The sequence below is a fragment of the Eurosta solidaginis genome, chromosome 3 (genome assembly GCF_040869045.1).
Source record: "Eurosta solidaginis isolate ZX-2024a chromosome 3, ASM4086904v1, whole genome shotgun sequence".
Taxonomy (NCBI): Eukaryota; Metazoa; Arthropoda; class Insecta; order Diptera; family Tephritidae; genus Eurosta; species Eurosta solidaginis.
The window spans coordinates 12,249,419-12,261,630 of NC_090321.1; the positions used below are offsets into that span (position 1 = coordinate 12,249,419).

The following is a 12,212-nucleotide window of genomic DNA, read 5'->3' on the forward strand; positions in this document are numbered from 1 at the left end:
TCCCATTTCGCCCGCTTGTGTTCGTCCACAAGAAATCTGATGCGCTGGTTTATATCCCTTATTTGGGGGTCGCCTGGATCAAGCTGTCTTATAAGGTCGCGTTCCCTCGCTAAGCTCGCGGCCTCCGCCGGGAAGTGGGCCGGATTTCGGGAATTCTCCCGGCGGGAATGAAATGTGCCGAGGCGGATTCAATGACCTTACGGAAGGCACGCTCCCCTTGGCGGGCATCAGTCAGGATAGGGAGGGCAGCAAAGCTGCTGTCTGTTGCAGATTTATATTCTTCCCACTTTCCTTTTTTGAAGTTTATGAAAGTGCGTTTTTCGGTGACGATGAAGTCGGCGGTACGCTCGAACGAAATAAGTATGGGCAGGTGGTCGGATGCCAATGTTACCATCGGCTGCCAGTTGACGCAGTTTACGAGTTCTGCGCTCACGATTGAGATATCTGGCGAGCTATGACAGCTTCCTACCATACGTGTGGGGGCGTCTCCGTTTATTGTGCAGAACGTCGTTTCTTCTATTTGATCCGCCAACATCTCACCCCTACTGTCCGCCCGCAAGTTTGAATGCCATAGGTCGTGATGGGCATTGAAATCGCCTAAGATAATGCGATTGTTGCCAGTGAGTAAGGCCTCGATATTAGGGCGGTATCCACTGGGGCAACAGGTGACAGGAGGGATGTAGATGTTGATGATTTCTAGATTTGCATCGCCTGACCGGACAGATAGGCCTTGACGTTCTAAGACATTGTCCCTGCGGTCGATGCCAGGATCAAATATATAATATTGCACAGAGTGGTGTATAATAAACGCGAGGCCGCCTCCATTTCCGCTCTCGCGGTCTTTCCTGTGCACATTATACCCAGAGCAGGTCTGCAATGCAGATCTTGCTGTGAGTTTAGTCTCTTGAATCGCAGCAATGCGGATGTTGTGCCGCTTCATGAAATCGACTATCTCCGTAATCTTCCCAGTTAGTCCATTACAGTTTAACTGCAGAATTCTGAAGTGCATGAGGGGTGACGCCGCCACTCTAGGGGTAAGTGACGGGTGACTACGCCTAGGTTGTGGAAGGCCAGGACGCAATTGCTGTTGTGGCCTTGGGACTGGGCGCCCTTGGGCAAGCATTGGGGTACCCGCATGATTTGGGTTTGCGACCTGGCAACATGGCGCGATGAAACCCGTCGAGGGGTTGCCGTCGCGGAGACCAGAACATCTAGGAAAGTGGCACCACCAAGGCAGGAGCTGCATTGAGCGGATGTCGCAAACCTATATATTCTGCGCTGGCAGACTGTGCAAACGGAGGTAGGGACTAAGAGTCTGTTTCCCTGACCTGCACGATTGCTGCCAGAAAAGAGGGGGGGAGAAAAGGATGGGGGCAGGGGCTGATGCTCAGCATTGCTACCAGCTCTACTACGAAGGTAGTAGTTATGAGTGGTATCAGCTGTTTGAGTTGTTGGCGCCGTGGGGCGCGAGCATCAGCGGGTACTTGTAGTGGCTTGCTGAGCAGCGAGGCTGCTGGAAGGTAGTGGGGGCGCTTAGGCGTAGACTACGGGACGCCCTTGGGCGTGAGCAGCAAGGAGCCACAAAAGATTTATAAAAGTTACGTGGACGTCGGGTTTTGGGATCAAGCCCAGAACAACCTGTCCGATGCAACCATCCCTTGCACGAGACACACTGAACAGAGTATGACCGTCCTAAAAAGATTCTTTTCTGGCAAATGCAGCAAAACCATTTCTCAGGACCGGGGTCAGGAGACGGACCCGGATTGGGTTCGATACCTTCCCGGAGTAAGAGAATATTTAGCAGTCCTGCTGCAAGGAGCTGCTGGGAGGATGACAATTTGAGGGAGGGACGAAACAAATTAAATGGGGTCACACTGAAATGACAGTCCTTGGTCGGGAAAAATCCCGAGTCGCTCCGGTACATAGAACCGACTGCCTTTGGAAGTCGGCAGTACGCTCGAGCGAAATTAGTATAGGCAGGTGGTCGGATGCCAATGTTACCATCGGCTGCCAGTTGAGTTTACGAGTTCTGCGCTCACGATTGAGATATCTGGCGAACTGTGACAGCTTCCTACCATACGTGTGGGGGCGTCTCCGTTTATTGTGCAGAACGTCGTTTCTTCTATTTGATCCGCAAACATCTCACCCCTACTGTCCGCCCGCAAATTTGAATGCCATAGATCGTGATGTGCATTGAAATCGCCTAATATAATGCGATTGTTGCCAGTGAGGAAGGCGCTGATATTAGGGTGGTATCCACTGGGGCAACAGGTGGCAGGAGGGATGTAGATGTTGATGATTTCTAGGTTTGCATCGCCTGACCAGACAGATAGGCCTTGACGTTCTAAGACATTGTCCCTGCGGTCGATGCCCGGATCAAATATATAATATTGCACAGAGTGGTGTATGATAAACGCGAGGCCGCCTCCATTTCCGCTCTAGCGATCTTTTCTGTGGACATTATACCCAGAGCAGGTCTGCAATGCAGATCTTGTTGTGAGTTTAGTCTCTTGAATCGCAGCAATGCGGATGCTGTGCCGCTTCATGAAATCGACTATCTCCGTAATCTTCCCAGTTAGTCCATTACAGTTTAACTGCAGAATTCTGAAGTGCATGAGGGGAGACGTCGCCACTCTGGGGGTAAGTGACGGGTGACTGCGCCTGGGTTGAGGAAGGCCAGGACGCAATTGCTGTTTGGCTCTGGGACTGGGCGTCCTTGGGCAAGCATTGGGGTACCCGGATGATTTGGGTTTGCGACCTGGCAACATGGCGCGATGAAACCCGTCGGGGGGTTGCCGTCGCGGAGACCAGAAAATCTAGGAAAGTGGCACCACCCAAGGCAGGAGCTGCATTGGGCGGATGTCGCAAACATATATATTCTGTGCTGGAAAACGGTGCAAACGGTGGTAGGGACTAAGAGCCGGAAAAGAGGGGGGGAGAAGACGGGGCAGGGGCTGATGCTCAGCATTGCTACCGACTCTACTACGAAGATAGTAGTTATGAGTGGTAGCAGCTGTTTGAGTTGTTGGCGCCGTGGGCGCGAGCGGCAGCGGGTACTTGTTGTGGCTTGCTGAGCAGCGGGGCTGCTGGCAGGTAGTGGGGGGACGCTTAGGGGTAGACTACGGGACGCCCTTGGGTGTGAACAGCAAGGAGCCACAAAAGATTTATAAAAGTTACGTGGACGTCGGGTTTTGGGATCAAGCCCAGAACAACCAGTCCGATGCAACCATCTCTTACACGAGACACACTGAACAGAGTATGACCGTCCTAGAAAGATTCTTTTCCGGCAGATGCAGCAAAACCATTTCTCAGGACCGGGGTCAGGAGATGGACCCGGATTGGATTCGATACCTTCCCGGAGCAAGAGAATATGGAGCAGTCCCGCTGCAAGGAGCTGCTGAGAGGATGACAATTTGTGGGAGGGACGCAACAAATTAAATGGGGTTACACTGAAATGACAGTCCTTGGTCGGGAAAAATCCCGAGTCGCTCCGGTACATAGAACCGACTGCCTTGGGAAGCGCCTGTGATTATGTGTTACAGTGTACTACAGAATGGAGTGTGATACACATGTCCTATACATAACAATGTGACGAATATTAGTATCACTAAGCTATACTATCATCACTAAGTCGATACTAAGCAGCCACTCGTCTGTACATAAACAAATCAATCATCATTTACACAGATGCATACAAGGCAGCGGAGAGATACTCATAAACGCATGTCATCATCAGCCGACGTAGTACTCACATATACACACGCATATAGCTATACAAACTATAAATATACATGTATACGGTTGGTAACCAAGCATGAAGTTCACGAAATTATTAGAGCTTAGGAGAAATGGGTTAACAAGGAAACCGAGAGTATAAAAGCAGCGCAAGCTGAGGCATGACTAATCAGTTTTGATTCAAGAAGGCTATTGGTTGTGAAGTACTCTTAAAGTAGTCTAATAAAGACCATTTTTCATTATTGAATATTGGAGTTATTTATTCAACAGTTTAGCGATTCGAACGTTAGCAGAAGGTTTGGAAAAAGCGGAATTTCACTAAATTCGTTACAATAATATGGATAGTATACTACAATCAGTTTCAAAATAGAACTAGCTATTGCACGGCGCGTTGCTGTCACAGAAATTTAAAAAAACAGTTTTGTTTAGTTTATAACTGATGATGAAAACCTTCTTCAGTCCTAGCTCTTCTCCCCTTTTAGCGATAAAGATACTCCTACAAGGTTTTGGCGAGTGTTATCGATGTTGATTGTCCTTTGCCTGTTATAGATGCGGTACGCTCCGGTAACAAGCATCATTAAGGTATAACACAACCATCACCGGAACGATTTTATATGACCACATTGAACCGTCTAGAACACTCCACTTCACACCACTTTGTTCCATGAGGAACTTGGGGTCGCCAGAGCCTCGTCTGCTTAATATGCATATGATGACAGGATTCCCATAGGGTAGGTGAGGCTGATAATTGGGTTGCGGGAGCTGTGAAGATTTAAAGCTTTGTATTGCGCATATCAACTCCTTCAATCACACTTCTATTCAACTCTCCATCATTTCACACTATCTCTAGTCATTTGCCTCTTCCTGTCCGTGCTTACAACTTGTTGCCATTATTCAAATATATTAATTAAATTTTATTTTAAATATTAAAAGAACCTTAGACAGAAGTTGAAAAATTAATTTTAAATTATAATCTACTTTATAGCCATGGATGCCATGCTGGATCCATGCGACACAAATTATCTGGATTAATGGCGGATTGTATTAAAATTGTGACTTTTTTTAATTCTGTATTATCGAAATATGAAATGGCATTCAGTCGTGACATTATTACTGTTACAGCTTTGTTAACCAAACTAATTGTGTTATCCATTGCATTTAGATCAATATTGGAATCCGTTGCTGACTCAACAAGTTTGTTATCTCGTATGCGTTTCTTTTGTATAGCAATTATTTCGTCTCTGAGTATGGCCTTCAGGATTGAACAAAGTTTGTAATTTGGTTGGACAAAGCATCGTGCAGTTGCCACCATTGCAGCAGACAATGGGCCAGTTATTCCAATATTTGTTACAAATTCTGCAATGTTCGGTGTTAAACGAAATGGTACTGGCCTATTTGAATCGAGTTCTTCCTTCTCGTCGTTAATATCAAATTTATAATATGAAACATTCATTAATCCAGAGTCTTGATGAATGTACATCATATCTGCGTTCAATCTAGTCAAATGAAGAGCGTGTTCGCACAGGAAAGCAAGAGCCACCTGCAAAGTTAGCTATAATAAAAAGATCAATAGTATTGCTTTATTAATGCATCTTTCTACAATAGCTTCTAAAAGTTTTCTGCTCGATTAGGGCGGCGTCATATTGAACTTTACGACAAGCTTTAAGGCCCGTTTTTTCAATAGTTGGTTAAACTAAGCTTAAACTAAGTTTGCTTAAACTCGAGTCAAATTTAAACTCCAGTTAAACTACTGAGCAATTTTTCAGTCACAGTTTAAGGCCGCCTTTGGCGTAGGTTTTTTTGTGCGGCAACATTGGTTTTTTTATCTAGATAATTTGCAAATATGGCAACAGCTGGATTTTGTTTACCCAACAAACGTGGACAAAATTTCTCCAGCGAAATATATCTAGTTCCGGAGGTGATATCTCTAGTTGATATCCAACTTCATTCTCGAATCACTATCCAACCTTTGAGAAATTTTGTAAAATGTATAGTTCTCGAATCTCCGACGTCGAAACCTTCCTTAAGACGTCATCCTTAAATTATTTTCCAACCTTTGAGAGATTTTGAGAAATATGCAATTCTTAAATGAATATTCAACACATTTCTCGAGTTGATATCCTACATTGGATATCGAGTTGAGGTGGAGTTGAAAACAAAATCTCCAAGGAGGTGTCACCAAAACCAACAGCTATTTATTGTGAGAAATAAACACCTGGTTGATAGCCGTAATAAAGAGTGATTAATCAAAAATAAATTATATGCATTTTATTTTATTTTCGTGAAAATACTGTGGTATGGAGTCTTACATTCGAGTTCAGTTAGAGAACCACAAGTTGGGAATTAAATTTTTTCAACTTAAGTTTTATAAAAAATTCCCTCTTTTGCTGAATACGCTATGATTCTCGAGTTGAGCCACTGTTTCGAAACAACTCTTGAGATTTTAGAAGTATGCCTAGTTATCAACATGAGCTCTAATGGTACTCAAGCCCAAATGCTTGTTGGGTGGGTATATTCGACGCCATTTCGACGTTCGCAAATAACCGATAGGTTAACTAGAGTTTAACCCTGCCAGATCGGCCGTTTAAGCTCAGCTTAAACTTCAGTTAAAGTTGACTGAAAAACTGCAGCATAAGGTTAAGCGTAGTTTAACTGACAAACTGAGTTGAACTTGTACTGAAAAACCGGGCCTAACAGTGACAATTGAGAGCTTCAAAGCGAAGGGAAACACAACTGTCACAATGAAGCGCCAAAGCACAATTTTTGTATTAGTAGGAATTGCATTGAAATATGTTTTATAGTAATTTAAGTTACTAGAAATATTTAAACGTTGATCAGTTGCTGTTTCTTTTATTCTAAAACTTCAAAAATGCTGCGAATAAAGTGAAAATAAAGTAGACTGATGTCAAAGTTCGCAAAAAGATAGAAGTTGCTTATGGTGGAGTCACAGTTGAAGTAAATATAATCAGGCAAAAGATTTCTGAAACGGTACGGGTGATTTACAAAGGCCAGAAGCGGGTAAAAATTTTGCCCGCTTTGACAAAATGGGAATAGAAAAATCAACGGTTTTCTACGGAATACTAATGAGCTCAGCAGATAGAATCCGTCACCGTCACGACGTACGCCATTTTCAACTGACAGCACGTACGTGGTGGACATAGGGTGACCGGACATGTCCGTAATTTAAGGTCTGTGTCCGTATTTTTTTATAAAGGCCGTATTTTGAGTGCTTTTGTTGAAAAACACGTTTTAAAACATTCACACAATTGACTCCAAAAAGAGTCATATAAGAAGTAAATTATGAGCGTAATAGGAGTCTGATCGGACTTCTTTAAGGGGTCTGATCGGCCCGAAGGCCTTGGGGAGTGTTATCGAGTTGATGGTCATTTGCCGGATGCAGATCCGGTACGTTCCGGTACTAAGCCCGACCATTTCGGCAACGATTTGTTATGACCACATGCGGCCTCCTAGGCCATTACCGCCCTCCCACCCCTTACACCCATGAGGACTTCGGGGTCGCCAGAGCCTCGGCTGTTAATGGAACAGGATCCGCCACGGATAGGTGAGGTTGACAATTGGGTTTGGAGAAGCTATGTATTGCGCTGGCAACCTGAAAGGGCTGCACTACACAAACCCCTTGAATCCGGTATTTTAGTCGCCTCTTACGACAGGCATACCTTACTTACTTACTTAATTGGCGCTTAACCGTCTAAACAGTTATGGCCGTCCAACAAGGCGCGCCAGTCGCTCCTTCGCTCCGCCAACCGGCGCCAATTGGTCACACCAAGGGAGTTTAAATCGTTTTCCACCTGGTTCTTCCAACGGAGTGGGGGCCGCCCTCTACCTCTGCTTCCATAGGTGGGTTCCGATAGAAACACTTTCTTGGCCGGAGCATCATCTTTCATTCGCATAACATGGCCTAGCCAGCGCAGCCGCTGCGTTTTAATTCGCTGGACTATGTCGATGTCTGCGTATAGCTCGTACAGCTCATCATTAAATCTTCTTCGGTACTCGCCATCGCCAACGCGTAGAGGTCCATAAATCTTTCGAAGAACTTTTCTCTCGAACACTCCCAAAGCCGCTTCATCTGCTGTTGTCATGGTCCATGCTTCTGCCCCATATAGCAGGACGGGTACGATAAGTGACTTGTAGAGTATGATTTTCGTTCGCTGAGAGAGGACTTTACTTTACTTTGTAAAGTAAGTAAAGTAAAGACAGGCATACCTACCGTGGGTATATTCTAAGCCCTTAACCCGCTGGAGCCTGAGTGCGTTCCTCTTCTGCCTGTTTTGGGTATTATTCTTTGAGTACAGGATTCACCGGGCAATTCCTGTCATAAAGGTCCGACGCCTGTTTGTGGAGTTCACTGAGGACCTGCTTGTGTTTTTGGCCTCATACGGCTGTTCTAAGGTGCCGTATTTCCTCATAATGCTTACCGAGATGACCCTTAAGCCCCTGGGCGGTGTTGGCTCATCAATCAGATGTCTGTTGGGATGCCCGGGTTTCTGGGTATTCAACAGGAACTGTTTGGTTAGCATTTCATTTCTCTCCCTGATGGGGAGTATTGTCGCCTCATTATGTAGATGGTGTTCTGGGAACATAAGAAGACAACCTATGGCGGTTCTGAGGGCACTATTTTGGGAGGCTTGTAGCTTCTTCCAGTGAATAGTCTTTAGGCTTAGCGACCAAATCTGGAACTCGTAGCATGCAATTGGCTGGCCAATTGCTATGTAAGTTGTAATGAACGTTTATTTATCCTTACCCCAAGTACTGCCAGCAAGAGATTTGAGGGTTTTATTGCGGCTCTGGATTTTCGTTACAATTTCGGCTGCATGTTCACCAAAATGTAGATCCTGATCAAACGTCACACCCAAGATTTTGGCGTGTAAGACACAGTCGGTAGCATAGTGCCATTGACGTGGATGTTCAAAATGGTCGACATTTGGGACGTCTACGTTGTAAATAAGTTCACTGATGATTTAGTTGGTGATAATGTCAGGTTTCGAGAGGCGAAAAAGCTGGAGAGATCAGGGAAGTAGCCGTTTATTTTGTTGCAAAGCTCATTTAGGAGTCTAATTGAACTTCTATTTAGACTCACATAATGTATGACATAAGGCTCATATCGGACGACCGACGCAACAAGGAAAATACGTTCTTTCGGAATCCAAAATTAGCTCATGAAGAGCGTAAATGCTCCAATTTAGGACACCTTTCTGACTTTTAAGACTCCGAATGTTTGCTGGGTATAATATAGTCAGATAACGAAAAGATATTTACGATTTTGTTAGGAATAGAGTTTGATCCCTGATAAGCAGGTTAAATTCGCAGAAATGTTGCGTCCGTAACCCAGCACTTAACAATATATATTCGGTTGTTTCAAAGCTTAGTAATACTAATGTACTTACCATTTTTCTAAACTGCCAAAAGTCAGTGGATGAAAGGAATCTATTAAGGGCCCATTTCTTAAACAATGTACTTTGAATCATAGTACTTTGAACCTCACAAAATATATCGCACAATACTGTATGTGTGGTTTGAGTACCTCTCGACTGAACTTCCGAAAGGCGATCATAATATTTAACTATCGGCAGATCATGATCTATTTTTAATTTCAAACAACATTTCTTATAGATTTCTTTTAAGGAAATACTTGTTGGGTTGTCTTCTGCTAACCGCATTTGTGGTGATATCGGTACTACTCTTGGTATTGTCATATTCAAAAAACGTCTTGCAGTTTCTTTTTGCTTCTCCAAATAATAGTTCAGCATGCGCATTAATTGTAATACTCGTTCCTCCCTTCGAGCATCGCCAAGACCAGTATCTATAACTACTAAATAGGGATAAATTTTACCATTTGTGCCACGTATATATAATCGTCTGGCTGCTGTATTATTTTTTTGAACAATTTCCACGCGTGGCATAAATCTTGCTATGCGTATATGATAGTGAGAAGATGATGGCAAAAGTAGCTCTCCAGGAAGCTCTACTTCAGCTGTTTTTTGGCTAAAATTTGACAAAAATCTACATTTGTCTTCGATAAGAAATGATGTGGGAAGCTTTTTAACTTTGGCTTCTAACGCTTTAATCCATGTTTTTAATTTGGATATAAGATTGTGCAACTTCATAGCACCTGGCTTAGAAAAATCAAAGTCATTGGTAAATTGTTCCTTCATTTTTTGGAATACCGGATCTTGGAAAGTTACTTGAGCCCTACGAGCTATAGACTCAGATGCTGCTGAATTTGTGGCGGATGTTGCAACAGATCCAGGTATATTTTCAATACCTATGCCAAATGTCGATCCCAATTTCTTAACGAAGTGTAGAGTATGTGGTGTTATTGTTGCTTCATTAACGCCACCTCTATTTTCGAACGCAATAGCATAGCACTTAATTAGACCTTGTCGCAATTGTCTTAAGACTTCTTCGGTCCAACTTTCTCTAAACCAAACCATTTGATCAACAATTCCTTCCAAGGAGCTAAGAATTGTTGGATGAATTTCACGTTGGACATGCATTACTTTTGAACAGCGCCACATCGAAGGAGTAGCTTTAATTGGATTAACAGTTGATCCCGATGAGTTCGTTTGCGTATTTATTGTTTGGCTTGCATTTTGATTGTCTAGTGTCTGGAATAAACATTTATAAATGGCGATGACATACTAATTTATTAATAACACATGGCAACAAAATTCGAACAACTGTTTGTTGCCCAAAATATTAATCTGAATCGCTCTGCATTTCGCGAAAATTTGGTTTAATGCGTAAAAGTGATTTTGCGGCAAGGCAACAAGTTGTTACAAAATAATTAATACCCTTTTCACACAGAAAGTTAATCGTATCAGAATTCTGTTTAATGAAATAATTATGTTTCTTTTTTCATACAATGCCTTTTACTTCATTAAGGGAACATCTGTCAGCAGCCCCAAAAGAAAATATTTCGTTTTTACAAAAAAATAGTTAAAATGGAAAGCAGCCGTTTCCTTCTCAACTATAAATACAAACAAAATAAAATGAATATGCAACTACCCACAGATGTTGCACCTAAACAAATATATTTTCGAAAAAGCCAAATGCAGCAAAAATAAAATTTTGAATTTTTTCGTGTTTTTCTATTTTTCGTAAATTGTCATGATTCTATTACTAGAGGTTTGTTCTTCAATGCCGGCAGAGCTTTGACACTCCCAAATTGAAAACCTGGACGGGTTGCTTTCACGAAGTAACGAAAACTGGTAATAATTCAATCCCCTTTAGCGAAAATTGTAGTAGAAAAGTACCTTTGGTAGTATATTAGTAGTGATAATAAATTTGTAAATGCCAACAGGTTTTGGAGGAAATGATAAATTTTCTAAATATTTCGTGAATTGATAAAGAGCTATGTTGGTTTAGAATGTTATTCAAAATTACACTATATCAAAATTTGTTTCTAAAACTGCCTATATGAGCATAAGTTCAATGCATTTTGACATAAGAGGGAGTTAATGAAAATCATTCTGAGGCGTTCTTCAATCTAATTCTAATATAGGGCGTTTTTGTGACAAATCATGAAATGGGAAGTTTTTGAAAAATATTTTGAGATAGAACGATATTGAAAAGGCAGGCAAAAATAAAAGAAATTGGCTTACTGCCTTAGAACTTTATATTCCGGTCTTGGCTTTGACAGAAGAGTTCAGATTTTATGCGGTCCTGCTACACAGGGAGTATTCACCTTTTTATTCTGAAATTTCGGAAAGCTCCATTACGTTAAGTATTCATGGAAGTGTTCATGATAAACCGTTAATTTAGAATATTCGGAACACGTTCGTTTGATACTACCTCACGAGGTACATAATATTCAAAATATAAACCGATTCCTCAAATTCTTAAATGGAGACGAATGTTTCGAACATACGGAATGATTAAGTTAACGTGCTCAATGAGTACATTTCGTTATGGCATCTTCATTATTTACTAATGTCATTTTTACGTGAATCGATTTACTAGTCAAGTTTTTGACGTTGAACGATGAATTTTCAAGTGGTTTAGGTTTCGTATGTTCATAGGTTTACGAATGTGTACGATTCCTTGGTGTCCGTACTTTTCATAAAACCTATGTTCAGCCACACTAATAGATCATGGCATAATTAATAATTTCATAAAATTAAAAAAATTGTTCTAAGGAGTTCAGTACTTATCGGATATTTGTAAACTGATTGCTTCCTTTTTCTACTACTAATATTTTTCGAAAAATGGCAAAGAAACAACACAGTTAACGTATGTCAATTCGATTTGGGAGCAAAATGGCCGCAATTGTCAAAAAATGTGTCTGTCGAGCAAACCTCTTGTGATTAAATCATGGTAAATTGTTGAAAATAATTTAATGAAATCCTTTGGCGACCTTTTTCTGTTAACAAGGTATTTGTTTTACCGGCTTTAGGTCCAATTTTAAGTATTAAAACACCAAAAATTTTTTCTTTAGTTTACCAATATATTTCGGTTAC

At 42.0% G+C, this 12,212-nt stretch overlaps 1 protein-coding gene across 1 annotated transcript in view; it reads right to left on the bottom strand.

Annotated features, from left to right (window-relative positions):
* Positions 1-4,625: 4,625 nt before the first annotated feature.
* Positions 4,626-12,212, bottom strand: part of Nipped-A (Transcription-associated protein Nipped-A) — a 57,660-nt gene continuing 50,073 nt past the window's right edge. Inside the window, exons 20-21 of the mRNA XM_067770832.1 lie at positions 9,141-10,361; positions 4,626-5,287 (exon numbers count right to left, since the gene is read on the bottom strand). Coding sequence (XP_067626933.1) covers positions 4,715-5,287; positions 9,141-10,361 — 1,794 coding nt within the window. The 3' untranslated portion in view covers positions 4,626-4,714. The remainder of the gene's footprint in view (positions 5,288-9,140; positions 10,362-12,212) is intronic.